Here is a 17,421-nt window from a genome sequence, read left to right on the forward strand (position 1 = left end):
CTTTACTTTCCAGACATTTCTCCTTCCCCGGGCTGGGGGAACAACAGATTTCACCAGCCCTGACAGAAGCTATTTCCAAAGTTAAAGACAGGGTGTTGCAGTGGTTAGAATGTCTGACTGGGACTCAGGAGATCCGGGTTTATTTTATTTTATTGTATTTTATTGTATTTTATTTATTTCATTTCTATACCACCCAGTAGCCGGAGCTCTCTGGGTGGTTCACAAAAATTAAAACCAGAAAGTTCAGGATAAAACAATATAAAAGCATTAAAACCACACTTCTAGTCCCCATTTGGCCATGAAGCTCACGGTGTGACTTTGGGCCAGTCACTGATGCTCAGCCTAACCTACCTCACAGGACGAATATCCTATATAATACCTAAAAATGGAGAGGACGAATATCATGTTCGCCACCTTGGGTTCCTTGCAAGAGGAAAAAAGGCAGGCTCTAAAAGTAATACGTTTGTTCCCCTACCCTTCTCCGTGTAGTCACTCGTTTTGTGAAAAGGGGAGACAAATAAAAGTAAAATACGTATACAAATAACAATACTGGGAATAATTACCATTTTACATATTCTTTGTACTAATACTGAAATGGTCCTGAAACATAAACAACATGGATTTCTCACGGAGAAACTTTTCTCACAGCATTAACCCATCATTCTTTTCCATAGCACACACAAATTATGATCTCGCACAATTTTGCAAAACCACAGTTTTTTTACAGGAAACGTCACTCCCCAGGCTCGCCAACCAGGCCTCAAAGAAGGAGAGGCGCCAGTGATGTCACAGCATGGCCATCAGGGCTGCTGCCTGCTTAAAGGCTGAGGCGCCAGTGATGTCACAGCAGGAGAGGCCTGCTTAAAGGAGAGGCGCCAGTGATGTCACAGCATGGCCATCAGGGCTGCTGCATGCTTAAAGGCTGAGGCGCCAATGATGTCACAGCAGGAGAGGCCTGCTTAAAGGAGAGGCGCCAGTGATGTCACAGCATGGCCATCAGGGCTGCTGCCTGCTGCGGGGGATGTGGCCAGACTGGAACTTCCAGCCTTGCTATCAACTGCGCATGAGTAGATGTCAGCAACAGCAGCAAAAGAACACTGGGCGAATTGTCGTTGCTTTCGGAAGAGAATTGAACAATACATCTTTTTTTAGAAGAAATCCTCTTGCTACGCAACACAGCTACCAGGTTCTGCCTCATTTCCATAAAGGGTCTCATATATCCACAGACAAAAGCACCTGGGCTCCCCATGAATAATTGAGGTCCCCATGGCCTGTAGGGACAGGCGGGGAGAGCTGTGATCATCTGCCTGCATCTTCTACTGCTGAGAAAAAGGGCAAACGCTTGGCCTGCAGAGCAATTGGCTTCCCCCCATTGTGGCCTGGAGCATCACAAAATGACAGGGTATGTATGCATCGGGTTCTGGTAGTGAGGATAGCTCTCCTCTGTACCATCCCTTTAAATGTCCCTGGTTTCTGATGTCCTTTGCACCTGGAGCCAGGTACGGGGAAGGTGGAGCCCACCCCGCTCCTTCTCTAGCAAGCAGGACATTTGCCCTACAGCAGGCAGGAAAGGAGGGTGGTCAAAGAGATGGGTGGACAAATGAGGTAGAAATTCTGGCCCTGGCTGCATCCTCTCTGAGTTTCTTGTGGCTATTTAACATATGGGCACAGTTTCTGCATTAAGATCTGGTGACCCAGATCAACCTTGTTGAGTCTTCTCTGGTCCAGAGGGCTACTATTCCATTCACCATGGCATAATATGCAGAAATTCAACAGAGGACATTTTCTCTATTGATGCAGAAGGTCCACATGTCACCAACTGAATTTCTGCCTGTTGAGCTTGCAGAGTTGTTAAAAGGCACAGGAGTGCTGCCAGACAAAAATGGGGGGGGGGGGAAGGGTGCATGTTCTAGGAACTGGTTGCAGGTTTTTCCAGGGGGTGTGTGTGTGTGCACGTGTGTCTGTGCGTGTGTTACGCATGTCATCAGTTATCCATGCCTTGGTGATATCACCCATAGATTCTGACAATGTGCTCTACATAGGGGTAGCCTTGAAGCTTCAATTGCTGCAAAATGCAACAGCTAAGCTGCTAAGTGGTACACGGTGTAGAGATCACGTTACACCACTAATGATAGAACTACATTGGTTGCCAATCATTTTCCAAGCTCAATTTATGGAGCTGGTTTTAAACATTAAAGTGATATATTAAAACACACACACACACACCACAGTATGGGTGATTAGTGGTGGAGAAGTGGGAGAGAGGAAGCTAGTGTTCTTAGCCACTCTCCCTGCTAAAACAGAAGGAAGGGAGATGTACCTATGTGGCAGGGCATTGCTGAAACAGAGAAGGAATTGCTGCCTATTCATTTTCTGTTTCTTTTCTATTCTTTTTTTTTTTAAGGGCTATGTGAGCACTCATTGATAGCACCCATTTCTGACACATACTAAAGAAAAAGCTGAAACACCTGCTCAAAATGCTCGGGCCATTTAGGGGCTGGGTGAGTGTTTTCTTTGCCATGCACACTGTCCGATAGGCACCTAGAAGCGTCCATCTCACCAAAATGGACACATCTTTGTTTCAGCATTGCTAGTTCTGTGTACGTGAGGGCCAGTTTTTGCTCCCTAGAATACTGCTTAAAGCACTACAGAAACCTAGGAAACCAGTTTGACTGGAGGCTATAGGAGGACTTGAAAACAACAAGCGTCTGTAGACAATGTGGATGGATGGACACTGCATTGTGCGCTATGGCCTCCATGTCTCTGGAAACATAAGAGTCCAGCATTCTGCTCCCTCGCAGTGTCTGGCTTCTAGATAATTCAGAGCAATGTGCTGGTGGGATTTTCCCCAGGGAAGCCACAGGCATTGCTGCACTTCTTTTGAACTCGGTGCCTCCCCCTGCCCCCATCCACCCAACCACTACATGCTGAGTGATTGTCCCACAAGGCATTAGATACAGAGGGTGTCCACTTGCTGCTGTTGTGATAGCCCAGCGGGTATTAAGGGTGGCCCCATCTGTTCCCTTTGCAGGTGCTGGCTGGCTGCCTTCAGGCTTTCCTGATGGACACGAGAGAATCTGGCCTGGAGGGCTGGGGGCTGCAGAATTTGTACGGCCTCCAACGTGGGCTGCTCCAGGCACACACCGAGAGGGCCCAGCTCCGGGCTGCTGTGCACCAGGTGAGGGAGCAAAGCCAAAACTGTTTAACGTTTTATCAAAGCATTGCAACAGGCGGGGGGAAGTAGTAAGAACATAAGAACTGCCTGGCCAAATCAGACGAGTCCCAAGTCCCAGCTACTCCAGCATTCTGTCTCCAACAGTGGCCAGCCAAAGCCCTCTGGATACTCCCAAGGAAGGCATGAAAGTAATGCCCTTCTGATAGTCAGAGATACACTGTTTTGGACCATGGAGGCTCCATACTTAGCTTTGACTAGCTACACAGCCTTTGGAAGTGAGTGCCATTCTAATCAGCACTTGTAAGAGACTTCATCCAGTCTAGGCCTGGCCACCAAAGTCCAAGAAGGAAGATGACCATTTGGAAAGGATTCAATGGGGACTTTGCCATTCTCTCTCCTGTATTCTTTATTCATCTATTTTATGTAGGAGGGTGCTTTTTTGGTTTTATTCTTATAGTGCCACTTCAATGTGCGTGACACTTTATGAAATAGACGTGGTCAGGATCCTGCCCCTCAGAGCTTATGTTCAACACTGGAAGCACAATAGACAGAATAATATAATTAGTAGTAGTAGTATTTATTAAATTTATGTTTCAAGTGTGGCTTACGCACACGCGCGCACACACACACACACACATCCATAGTATGCTATTAGTATGCATAGTATGCAGTAGGGTGTGAGGGGTACGGGGTAGTGCCAAAGGCTTCAAGGCGGGTTTTGAGGAGGGCTTTGAAGTAAGAGAAGTGGCAGCTTGCCAGTATGTGTCAAATCATTAAGCCTCGACCAGTTTTTTGCACTCCTAGTGGCCCAGGTCTTTCCCGTTTCCTGCTACCTTTGATCCCTTCTCGCTGGAGATGCCAGGAAATGAAGTTGGGCTCTTCTGCATGGAAAGGAGGTATCCTAGCACTATGGCCTACAGCCCTGCACAGCACACGTTATTTAATAAACATATCATCTCCCCACTTTCCTCAAACGTCAAAATGGCTTGTTCATTCAAATGCAGTGGAACCCAGGGTGTCCACGAGTGTTCAGATTAATGGGAGGAGGGGAGATAAAAGGGACCTTAAGGGACCACAAGCTCTCCCTCCCCATCCCTCCATTTTTAGACAAATCATGCTACCCAGAGCCATCTAACAACTGCAGCATCCTCTGAGAGTTCCCAAAGTTATGTTGTTAACGCCCACCCCCTCTGTCCCACAGGTCTTTGGGAGCCAACCTTGGAGAGGCTGCTGCTCTGACAAGCTTCTGGAGGTACTTCTTGAAGCAGGCCAGCGGTGCTATCTGAAGCAGCAAGTGAGTTGGTGTTACAGATTTGGTCTTTGCTGAGTGTTTTCAATCTATAGTTCCAGCACTGAGGAAGCCTTTGGCGGTCAGTTGACTACCCATAGCTGATCAATGCACTCCAGATGAAGTATACACCAAAAAATTGTTTTAGGTGGATTCAGTTTGGTTTTGTACTAACAAGAATTAGTCAAGGAAAATCTCTTTGATCCATTTTTCATTTTTATGAGAAATATACTTGTAGCATCACATCAAAATATAACTTGCATAAAATGATATAAACCATTTCTTATTGTTAAACAGAGCTTTGCAAAAGATTCTTAGATCTTAATAGCTTAACAGGAAGTAGAATTTCTTAAATATTTCTTGTTCTTAGACTTCTAGTCCGAATACTTTATAAGGAGAGATCTCATTTGAAGTACCAGGTTCCCCATTCAATACTAAATAGACTATTCAGCTGACAGGAACACAGGCCTGGTGAGCTTCAAATAAGAAGCCCCCTCATTCTAAGATCAGCACATATTTATACTTCTTTGTGTAGAAATTACCTCACAGCTAATACTATCTTTGTTGTTGTTCAGTCGTTAAGTCGTGTCCGACTCTTCATGACCCCATGGACCAGAGCACATTGAGCACAGTCTCAATTATCTCTTTGTTATTAAACACTCTTAAAAATTACATAAGGGCATAAGAGGAGCCCTGCTGGATCAGACCAAGGGTCCATCTAGTCCAGCATTCTGTTCACACGGTGACCAACCAGCTGTCAACCAGGAACCCGCAAGCAGGGCATGAGCGCAGCAGCACCCTCCCACTCATGTTCCCCAACAACATACAAAAACGGCTTATACGTAGACCTTTCAGACAAGGTATGATCAATTTTGAATTATACATTGGAGAAGGTAACTCTGTACTCCGAATTTGCCAATCATGCAATGGCACGTAGTCTCTGACAATATTTGTTAGCTGACATGCAATGGCATGAGACACTGAACAGTTGACAGTTTATTTGATTTTGCATTTGAATCCTGACAAAATCAAAACCATTAAGAGATGATCTCACCCAAAGCATTTGAATTCTGATGTAAAAAATCAGTTTCAGAACTCAGATTCCCCAGTTGACTTTTGAATGGCAAGAGTGGAAATTTCTCAGAAAACCAAAAATGAAACACATGGCACATTTCAAATATTTGCAAATATGAGCTTCAACAATAGCTCCCCTTCTGCCAGGTCCGAATGGTTGGTCCGGTATGTGATAGTAGCCTACTACTGCTGCCAATAGCAGAAGAAAAACAGACATCCTGGTTATTCCAGGCAGAGCTAACAGTCTCCTGCTTTTGGTTTCCTCCTCCCCAGCTTTACTGGGACTTCCAGCTTCTGGACTCTGACCATGATGGCTACATCTCTGTCCAGGATGCTGAGCTGCTCCTAGCGCAGGTTCCGGAAGCACACGCCACAGGGGAGGCCTGTCAGGACTTCCTCAGGAGCTGTGGGCCTGGCATGACTTGGAGAGATATAGAGGTAAGGGATCGGGTGCAAAGATAGTGGGGACTAATCGTTATAGGCAGGGACAAACTAGACACAAAATTGGGTGGAATAGCTAATACCCTTGAAGAAAGAAACAAAATTCAAAGTGATCTTGATAGGCTGGAGTGCTGGGCTGAGAACAACAGAATGAAATTTAATAGGGATAAATGCCAAGTTCTGCACTTAGGAAAAAGAAACCAAATGCACAGTTGCAAGATGGGCGATACTTGGCTCAACAATACTGCAAGCGAGAAGGATCTTGGAATTGTTGTAGATCACAAGCTGAAGATGAGGCAACAATGTGATGTGGCTGCAAAAAAGGCAAATGCTATTTTGGGATTGCATTAAAGTATAGCTTCCAAATCCTGTGAAGTCTTAGTTCCCCTCTACTCAGCACTGGCTAGGCCTCATCTGGAGTACTGCGTCCAGTTCTGGGCACCACACTTTAAGAAGGATGCAGGCAAACTGGAGAGGGTTCAGAGGAGGGCAACGAAGATGATCAGGGGACTGGTAACAAAGCCCTATGAGGAGAGACTGAAAGAACTGGGCATGTTTAGCTTTGAGAAGAGAAGACTGAGGGGAGACATGAGAGCACAATTCATGAAAGGTTGTCACAGAGAGGAAGGCCAGGATCTCTTCTCGATCATCCCAGAGTGCAGGACACGGAATCATGGGCTGAAGTGACAGGAAGCCAGATTCCGGCTGAACATCAGGAAAAACTTCCTGACTGTTAGAGCAGTATGACAATGGAATCCATTACCTAGGGGGGTCGTGGGCTCTCCCTCACTGGAGGCCTTCAAGATGAGGCTGGACAGCCATCTGTCAGGGATGCTCTGACTTAGATTCCTGCATTGAGCAGGGGGTTGGATTGGATGGTTTAATAGGCCCCTTCCAACCCTACTATTCTATGATTCTAGGTGGAACTAGCCAGCCACACATGCACCCTCATGTGGGCAATATTTGAAGGCTACAATGCTGTACCCCAGTATTATCAGTGACATTGGAAGGGATCTGGGGTGCAGTTCTTAGATCATGCAGAGAAGCCACGTGAGGAGGCAAAATCCCTTGTGCAGCTCCTGATGGGGGCAGGGAGAGGCAGCATTCTCAGGGCTTGTTCACAGTGGTGAAAAGAGAGGGAAGTGAGTTCTAAATAGGGTAAATGGGAGAGACTGGGCGGGTTTGCACATCATGCTAAGCCACCCTGCAAATAACCTGTGCAGAGTGCGTTGTTCACAGAAAAGCACAGAAATCCTGGTTATTCCTGACAGACGAATGGGCTCACCACAGATCCTCCTCCTCCTTCCCCTCTGTCTTCCAGCTGGTATCCCAATGTCTCTTGTGGCAGAACCCATCTTGTCTCCCTCTCCCCGCATCCATTAGGGATGTACGGACTCTGTAAAATCTGTTCCGTCTGTGTTTCGCAGGTTGTCAGCTGCCTTTCATTCCATCATCCACCCATTGATGGAATCAGATTTTTTTGTTTCTGGATTTGCACGAAGCAAATTTGCATTTGTGCAAATCTGCAGTTGTGCAAATTCAGACATGCAAAAATGTGCAAATTCCCCCAAAATATGTATTTTCACACTTTCGCCTATGGGGAAAATGCACATTTTTGACCAGGGTTTTTTATTTTGCGTATTTTTATATGACAAAATTTGTGCAAAATTCAGGAAAGTTAGAATAACAGTCCATAGGTCTGTGGAATCCACCTGACAGGGAAAAGCCACTATGCTTCTGAATCCGTGGGTTGAATTCATGAAAGTCTGAACTCACTTGGTTCCATTGCGGATTTCTCCGACATCCCTAGCTTCCATCACCTCCCCTTTTTGTTCCCTGGCTTTTAAAATGTATTTTCTGGTGCCTCAAAAAATGAGGAAACGGGCTCATAATTAAAAAGAAACCAGTTTTGCCCCTGAAAATTGTTATTTTGTCAGTCTTTTGCAAGTGCACACTTATGGCTGTCCACTATGTGTAGTCCTGCCTTGTCAATGTCCTTGTAAGTTTCAGCTGTCAAAGGGGCTGAAGTGCAGTAGGGAACATACAAGGAAATTGACAAGGACAGACTGCAGCCTTGTCAATAAAAACATTACAAACACATTTGCACAATTTTCAGGTACCAAAAAAAGAACGGGGGGCCAAATAATGGCAGCCCCTCCAAAGTGCCATTTGGGTATTTTTGGAGGGGCAGGCCTGGCGAGGGGGGCTTGAGGCGGCATGGGCGGGCGTGATCACCAAGAGCGGCAGCGGGGGGTGGCCGTTCTTGCCAAGCAGCTCTGTAGCCAATCCCAGCAACCCACGATGAAATTGTTGTCCTGGGTTTTGGTGACATGTCAGTCCACTGTGGGTAATATAATCCCTAGAACAAGCCATGGGCTTTCTGGGTACCTTGTGGCCCCAATAAAAGCCACCCTGCAGAAAGTAGTCTGGCTCTGGACAGCCTGACAACCCACCATGACTCATTACCCACAATGGATTGTCATTTCGCGCAAACCCAGTCACTAGGAGCCAAGCCACCTTTCCATACAAGTTGCTTCATGAAAACAGATGGCCGTGAGAATTTTGAGCTCCTCTGCATATGAATTGTGAAAAGCAAGCTCGTGAAACCCAAGCTGGTGGATGCAAGCAGGCCCACCTGCAACTTCTCAGTTCCTCTGTGAGTTAATGAATTAAAATGTGCTTTGCTCAGCATGAGCAATCCTATAGATTGAATTCTATAGGAATTCAATCTCCCTCTCCAGGCTTCCTGCTCATTTGAGTGCAGATCTTGAGTGTTTGTACCTTGTTTTGGGTACCCAGGACAGATTGGGGATTCTGTTGGTGTACCGCCCACCCCGCTGCCCATCAGACTCCCTGCCTGAGCTGACGAAGGTGGTCTTGGACTTGGTGTTGAGGACCCCTAGGATGATGGTCCTGGGGGATCTCAACTTCCATGCCGAGGCCACTGTATCCGGGGTGGCTCAGGACTTCATGGCCGCCATGACAACCATGGGGCTGTCCCAGCATGTCATCGGCCCAATGCATACAAAAGGACACACGCTTGATCTGGTTTTCTCGACTGGGCAGGAGGATGGTGATCTGAAAGTGGAGGAATTAACATCTGTCCCTTTGTCATGGTCAGATCACTTCCTGCTGAGGTTTAGACTCCTGGCGGCCTTTCCCCTCTGCAAGGGTGGGGGACCTATTAAAATGGTCCACCCCCGGAGATTAATGGATTCCGATGGATTCCAGAGGGCTCTGGGGGATTTTCCTGCTGGTATGGCTGGTGCTCCTGTCGAAGCCCAGGTCGCTCTGTGGAATGCAGAGATGACTCGGGCAGTTGACACGATCGCGCCCAAGCGCCCTCTCCCTCTGAGCAGAGCCCGGCCAGCTCCTTGGTATACACCTGAGCTGAGGGCAATGAAGCAAGAGGGGAGACGGCTAGAACGCAGGTGGAGGAAAACTCGTGCTGAGTCTGACCGAACACAGGTAAGAGTCCACTATTGAGCCTACTCTGTGGCGGTGAGGGTGGCAAAGAGACAGTTCTTTTCCACCAGCATTGCATCTTCTCAGTGTCGTCCAGCGGAGCTTTTCCGAGTGGTTTGCGGCCTGTTACATTCTGGGCCAGGGAGAGAGACGGTGGAACCCTCGGCAGCACGAGTTTGCATGGCACTTTGAGGATAAAGTCGCTCAGATTCGTCATGAATTGGACACCACCATTAATGCAGTTCCATTGGTAGAGGCGTTCAGAGCACCATCTGGTCCAGTTTTATTGGATGAGTTTCAGTTACTGAGGCCTGAGGATGCGGACAAGGTGCTTGGCCAAGTCCGATCGGCCACTTGTGTGCTTGACCCTTGCCCTTCATGGTTTATTAAATCAAACAAGGAGGGGTTGTCCGGCTGGGTCCAGGAGGTTGTAAATTCCTCCTTGAGAGAGGGAGTGGTGCCTGCCGCTTTAAAAGAGGCAGTAATTAGACCACTTCTGAAAAAGCCTAACCTGGACCCAGAGGATGTTAACAATTATAGGCCAGTGGCCAACATCCCCTTCCTGGGCAAGGTGCTTGAGCGGGTGGTTGTAGGACAGCTCCAGGCACTGTTGAATGAAATGGATTATCTCGATCCATTTCAATCGGGCTTCAGTCCTGGTTTTGGAACGGAAACTGCCTTGGTCGCCCTGTGGGATGACCTCTGCCGGGAGAGGGACAGGGGGAGTGCGACCCTGTTGATTCTCCTGGACCTCTCAGCGGCTTTCGATACCATCGACCATGGTATCCTTCTGGATAGGTTATCTGGTTTGGGAGTAGGAGGCACTGCACTACAGTGGTTCCGCTCCTACTTGGATGGCCGATTCCAGAAGGTGGTGCTGGGGGATTACTGCTCTGTGCCATGGCAATTGTGCCATGGGGTTCCACAGGGCTCTATTTTATCCCCCATGCTGTTTAACATCTACATGAAACCGCTGGGGGAGGTTATCCGGAGGTGTGGGCTGAGGTGCCATCAATATGCAGATGACACCCAGCTCTACCTCTCTTTTACATCAAAACCAGGTGAGGCAGTGACTGTTCTGAATCAGTGCCTGGGCACGGTAATGGACTGGATGAGGGCTAATAAACTGAAACTCAATCCAGACAAGACGGAGGTACTGTTAGTGGGTGGTTCGTCTGCCCAGCTAGGTGATATTCAACCTGTTCTGGAGGGGGTTGCACTCCCCCTAAAGGATCAGGTTTGTAGTTTTGGGGTGCTCTTGGATCCAGAACTGTCACTTGAGGCACAGGTGAACTCAGTGGCACGGAGCACTTTTTATCAGCTTAGGCTGGTATACCAACTACGCCCTTATCTGGACAGAGATAGCCTTGCTACAGTTATCCATGCTCTGATAACTTCTCGTCTGGATTACTGCAATGCGTTATACGCGGGGCTGCCTTTGAAAACGGTCCGGAAACTTCAGCTGGTCCAAAATAGGGCAGCAAGATTGTTAACAGGGACTGGCCTGCGAGCTCATATTACGCCAGTACTTTTCCAGCTGCACTGGCTGCCAGTCCATTTCCGGGCCCGATTCAAAGTGCTGGTGTTAACATTCAAAGCCCTTAACGGCTTGGGGCCAGGTTACCTGAAGGATCGCCTCCTCCCATATGTGCCTGCCTGGACCATAAGATCATCCTCAGCGGCCCTTCTCCATGAGCCCCTGCCAAAGGAAGTGAGGCGGGTGGCTACTAGGAGGAGGGCTTTTTCTGCTGTGGCACCCCGGCTCTGGAATGAGCTCCGTAGTGAGGTTCGCCTGCGCCTACATTGTATTCCTTTCGGCGCCAGGTGAAGACCTTTTTATTTTCCCAGGCATTTTAGCATTTTAGCTTTCTAAATTTTTATCTTTGCTGTTTTAAATCTGTATTTTAAACTCCTGTACTGCTGCTAGGTTTTATTGTGGTTGTATTGTTATATTGCGGTTTTAATGTTCTATATATTTTAAATTGTTTTATTGTGTGTTGTTTGGATTTAATTTTTGTGAACCGTCCAGAGAGCTTCGGCTATTGGGCGGTATGGAAATGAAATAAATCAATAAATCAATAAATGAGCAGACTAAATATTATTTACCGACATACTTTAGCTTTTTCTTTTTATTCCTTCTTTCAACCATAATGTCTCCAAGGTTGCTTGCCCACTAAAAAACTAAAAACAATGGCTTGTTAAAAGTGTTGCAAAAATCCACAGCTTAAGTAGGAAGAAACAAAACCCCAGTATAGAGTATCACCTAATACCGTGCCGAAATCTTCCATTGTTCTGCCTCGTCCTCCGGGTGGTTTAGAATTTCTTTAGAACTTCTTTGCGGGGTGGTTTTGAGCTTACCTTATCATAGAGAAGTGGCCAAGAGTACAACGTGTTTATTCTTTGTGTTCCACATCTCTGCAGCCTGCACTTCCTGATTTTAAGAAGCCCTGCAGAGGTAGTTACTTTCCTCCTCCCTCTGGACTTTAATTGAAGTGTGGAAAGCTGCAAACCACCGGAGAGATGACTGTACAGTGAAAGACAGGACACTAATATGCATCCTTGGGCCACCTCACAACTAAGGGAAGCACAAGAACCCTGCCCTCCACTCATGGGCGTTTCACCCAAAACGTCTCCTTCGGATTTTTTTAAAGCAGTGTCTTCTCTATCAAACTGAATGAAAATGGTCAAGAAAAAATGCAGAAGAAATTTTTGGTGCAGCATTAGTATCACCCTTGTTTCTGCTATTCCTCAGAAGTCATGAGGCAAATGGATGAATCGCAAGGGATGATCTGGTAGTGACTTGTAGTGAGCATCCTCTCACCATTTGGGGATGTTACATGATCCCAGGTCCTGATCCAGACAGACATCCTTACAACACTTTGGCTTCTTTGCCCCAAAGAAAGACATAACTTGCAAGAGTTCACCTGCTTATCATTTACATTCTAATTACATTGACTGAGCAAGTCAATACATTCTGTTTTCATTTTCAGTCTGCTTTTGAGGCCAATTCAAAGTGCTGCTATTAACTTTTAAAGCCCTACATGGCTTGGGTCCAGGTTACTGGAAGGATTGTCTCCTCTCATATATACCTGCCCAGTCCCTAAGATTGTCTTTAGAGGCCCTCTTCCTTTAAATGCCAAATGAGGTGAGGCAGGTGGCTACAAAAGACAGGGCGTATTAAAGAGAGTGGCTCCCTGGTTGTGGAACGCCCTCCCCAGAGAGGCTCACGTGGCACCTATGTTGTGGTCTTTTCAGCACCAGGTGAAGACCTTTATATTTTCCCAGGCATTTTAGTTCTTCTGATTTGTTTTTAAATGTGGGCTGTTGTTGTTTTAGATCTTTCCCTGCAGCTGATTTTTGCTCTGGTTTTAAACTTTTAAACTTTTTAAATTTTATGTTCTGTCATGATGTATCTTAGGGTTTTAATGTTTGTGAACTGCCCAGACAGCTTCGGCTTTTCAACAATATAGAAATATAAATAAATAAAGTCTGGCTATTCCAGTGGGGCTGGGCAGGTGAGAATTTTGGCGATTTGATTGCCACTTGCTTGAATTTCAGGGCTTCCCAGTCACAGCACTAAGCTCCCTCCCCCTTGCTTCTCTCCCCCAAGGACTGGCTCTTCAGAGGCCCCCAGTTGCCTATGGATGGACCCCACGCTGGGCTGAGACAGGACTACTTCAATGAGCAGGTAGGGAGGGGTTTGAGCCCCACTGGGGAACTTTCTGTGGCAAGGACCTCCCTAAACTCCCTCTCCCTCTCCCTCTCCCTCCCTCTCCCACACACACACACACACACACACACACACACTGGCCCTTAAAGCTGTCTGAACTAGGAATGGGCCACACTAGGAGAGCAGTTGCTTGTGGATGGACCCGCACATACGCCACCCATTAAAGGACACGTTTTCTCCCACACCCCACCAGCTAAGGATCACTGAGGCAGGGATGAGACCATCTTGCCGAAGTTCTCATTGCATGTGGAATCCTAGCCTAAACATACACACCTCATCTTTCCTCCCCCTGCGGGGGAAGTGCATTCACAGCTCCTGGCCCCACAGCTGACACCAGAGGCAGCCCTCAGGGCCAAAAAGGTTGTGGGCTCCTGAACTAGGTGGATCCTGTGTCTCACCCAGCAAAATAGTGCAAAAGCCCATGGCAGGATAACTACCTCATCAAGAGGCTCGTCTAGCTAAACATCATACCAGAGGTTTTAAAAAAACATTTATTATTTTTAATATTGATGAAGTTGTAGCATCTCCGAAACTGCCCGTTCTCTGAGCAGCTGTGGAGGCGGTTAGGGGGTGGTAACCCGTATTCATCCCTCCACTAAGGCCCAACATTTACCTCATGGGGATCATCACTGAAACAGATGACAGTCAGCAGGGATCATCTTCCTGTATCATTAACTATCCCATCTGACTGTGTTACGCAGTCCGAAGCCCAATCGGGTTACATTATGCACCCGGTAGCATCGCAGTTTCCCCTGCATGGAAAGATGGACAAGTGCATTGTTGTGGTCACTGTGACCTGAAGTCCAAGTGACGGAAGGGGACCAGGTGTCCTGGAGGTGGAGGAAGAGGCAGGCAGGTGTCAGCTCAAGACCTGGGAACCTTCCATGCTCCAGCCCCCTCCCAGGTCTCTACTTGCACTCCATGTGCGTGGGACAGCTGTGCTCCAGAATCACCACTTGCTGCCATTTCCTCTGCCTTCCACCCAATTCCAAATGGCAAGTGACCATCCATGGGCCACGCTGGCTCTAAACTGCGGAACTTGCAGATGTGGAGCAAGGCATTCCAGATGCATGTGCTCACGTCATGCTCAGGCCCAAATACCTTCTTAGACAATCCCTACAGTAAATGATTGCTGTTGCACTTGTTGAAGAGCACAGTTTTCCAGAGTATGTTTGAGGGAACCTTGGGGTTCTTTGAGAGCTTTTCAGAGACTTCTCCATGAGAAGATCAGTAATGGCAACATGCTTCCCTGAACCGCAGCTGGACCTCTGTTCCTGCCATTCCCCTGCAATGCACAGAAATGAGGCTGGGCTGGGGGTGTGGCAGTCCAGTATCCTTCATCTAGCTCAGACCTCAGGGCTCATCTTTAAGGCCAACCTGCGATATGCAACCCAGGTTAATGTTCTAATGTGCATGTTCCTCATTCTCTTCCCTACCTCCTCCGCCTCCCAGAACTGCAGCTAGTCTTGTTTGCTAGGTAGCACTGCCAGATTTCCAGGTGAGGCTTCAAAGAAATGAATGGACTCCCCACTTATATAGAAGTATACAAGCTGTAATGTAAATTAAAAACCCTAGCCCACACTTCTAAACTCCCCCAAATAGTCTGACAAACACCTGTAAGGTACCAGGGCGTAGAGAACTTTAGGTGAGAAGAAACTCTAAACGAGCCAGAAGTCAGGCAGATTGTGTAATTCTGTCATTAAAGCTGTGGTTGAGCAGCTGAGATGTGAAAGGGATGCTACAGGCAGGTAGAACAGAACTGCAAGAATGGCGTCAGGAAGGCTAAAGCTGAGAACGAGCGGAGGTTAGCGAAGGATGCTGAAAACAACAAAGAGGCTTTCTTCAGCTACGTGCATAGTAAAAGGCAGAGGAAAGAAATGGTGGTTCAGCTATTAAATAAGGATGGCAAAATGATAACAGATGACAAAGAAAAGGCAGAGGTGCTCAATTCCTACTTTAGCTCAGTCTTCTCCCAAAAGAGGGTCTATGAGCCCCCTGGCAAAGGTGAAGTACAGGCTGAAGGGGCAGGATTGCAGCTTGAGATCAACAGGAATATGGTCAAGGAACACCTAATTACTTTGAATGAGTTCACATCTCCAGGGCCAGATGAACTGCATCCTAGAGGAATAAAGGAACTGGCAGAAGAACTCTCAGAACCACTGTCTATTATCTTTGAGAAACCATGGAGGACAGGGGAAGTGCCAGATGATTGGAGGAGGGCTAATGTTGTCCCTATCTTCAAAAAGGGCAAAAAGGAGGAACCTGGGAACTACAGACCAGTCAGTCTGACATCAATCCCTGGGAAAATTCTGGAGCAGATGATAAAGCAATCCATCTGGAAGCACCTTGAAAACAATGCAGTGATGACTCGAAGCCAACATGGATTTGTCAAGAACAAATCCTGCCAGACGAATCTGATCTCATTCTTTGATCAGGTAACCTCCCTTGTGGACCGTGGGAATGCTGTGGACATCATATACTTCGACTTCAGCAAAGCTTTCGACAAAGTGCCCCATGATATCCTCATGAGCAAACTAGCTCAAAATGGGCTAGATGAAACAACGATCCGGTGGATCCACAGTTGGCTACAGAATCAGACTCAAAGAGTGCTTCTCAATGGGACCTTCTCAAACTGGGGAGAGGTAACAAGCAGGGTACTGCAGAGCTCAGTCCTGGGCCCAGTGCTCTTCAACATTTGTATTAAGACTTGAATGAGGAGGTGCAGAGAATGCTGATCGCATTTGCAGATAACACAAAATTGGGTGGGATAGCTAATAACCTAGAAGACAGAAACAGAATTCAAAGTGTTCTTGATAGGCTGGAGTGCTGGGCAGAAAACAACAGAATGACATTTAATGGGGATAAATGCCAAGTTCTGCACCTAGGAAAAAGAAACCTAATGCACAGTTACAAGATGGGCGATACTTGGCTCAACAATACTACAAGCGAGAAGGATCTTGGAATTGTTGTCGATCACAAGCTGAATATGAGCCAGCAATGTGATGTGGCTGCAAAAAAGGCAAATGCTATTTTGGGCTGCATTAATAGAAGTATAGCTTCCAAATCACAGGAAATACTAGTTCCCCTCTACTCAGCACTGGAGTACTGTGTCCAGTTCTGGGCACCACACTTTAAGAAGGATGCAGACAAGCTGGAGAGGGTTCAGAGGGCAACAAAGATGATCAGGGCACTGGAAATAAAGCCCTCTGAGGAGAGACTGAACGAACTGGGGATGCTTAGCCTTGAGAAGAGAAGACTGAGGGGAGATATGATAGCGCTCTTCAAGTACTTGAAAAGTTGTCACAGAGAGGAAGGCCAGGATCAGTTTTCAATCATCCCAGAAGCAGGACATGGAAAAATGAGCTCCAGTTACATGAGGCCAGATTCCAGATGAACATCAGGAAAAACTTCCTGACTGTTAGAGCAATACAACAATAGAACCAATTACCTGGGGAGGTAGTGGGCTCTCCCACACTGGAGGCATTCAAGATGAAGCTGGACAGCCACCTGTCAGGGATGCTTTGACTTAGATTCCTGCATCGAGCAGGGGGGTGGACTCGATGGTCTTATAGGCCCCTTTCAGCCCTACTATTCTATTATTCTATTCTATGATTCTAGGTCTGTGGATGGGGAAATGTTCAGTATTACAGCAAACTTACTGTGAAATCCTTAACGTGTTTACTCAGAAATAATCCACACTGAGTTCAATGGGATTTACTCCCAACTAAGTGTATATAGGATTGGAGTCTTCCTCCTTAGTAAATGTGCTCAGAGCTGCAACCTGCCTTATCCACCCTGAAGACAGTTCCAATATCTGAATTTAGAGAGAAACCTGGGGATTGATAACTCTGGTAAAATTTTAAAAACAAACAACCACAGACAAAGGTAGTCGTGCTGGTCCATGAGAAATAAATAAAATGCACAGTTGGGTAATTTGTTTATTAGGAATTCTGCTTGGTCCTAATAAAGGTGCCATACAGCTCTTTGCTGGTTCCAGGCACTCCATCCCATTTGGATTTGAGCCTGAAAGACCAAGAAAAAGTGTGGGGCATTGCACAATTCTATCCTGAACGCAAGCAAGAGGTTAATTAGCTTGCCTTCTATAAAATTAAATTATAGTAATTATTTCTAATTATGCACATATATTTGCATATGTAACTTAGCATATGCATATTTGTGTATTTTGGGGGGCCTATGCATCTGAGCCATGGATCTTTTAGGTACCTAGCACCACCCCTGTCAATCTGG

At 46.8% G+C, this 17,421-nt stretch overlaps 1 protein-coding gene across 1 annotated transcript in view; it reads left to right on the top strand.

Annotated features, from left to right (window-relative positions):
• The first annotated feature begins 385 nt into the window (after window positions 1–385).
• Window positions 386–17,421, top strand: part of LOC146339257 (uncharacterized) — a 66,618-nt gene continuing 49,582 nt past the window's right edge. The window contains exons 1-6 of the mRNA XM_084811424.1: window positions 386–461; window positions 1,278–1,402; window positions 3,032–3,178; window positions 4,377–4,469; window positions 5,811–5,975; window positions 13,054–13,131. Coding sequence (XP_084667550.1) covers window positions 386–461; window positions 1,278–1,402; window positions 3,032–3,178; window positions 4,377–4,469; window positions 5,811–5,975; window positions 13,054–13,131 — 684 coding nt within the window. The remainder of the gene's footprint in view (window positions 462–1,277; window positions 1,403–3,031; window positions 3,179–4,376; window positions 4,470–5,810; window positions 5,976–13,053; window positions 13,132–17,421) is intronic.

Source organism: Heloderma suspectum, chromosome 7 (genome assembly GCF_057233095.1).
Source record: "Heloderma suspectum isolate Gila_16-S chromosome 7, 16-S_ref, whole genome shotgun sequence".
Classification (NCBI taxonomy): Eukaryota; Metazoa; Chordata; class Lepidosauria; order Squamata; family Helodermatidae; genus Heloderma; species Heloderma suspectum.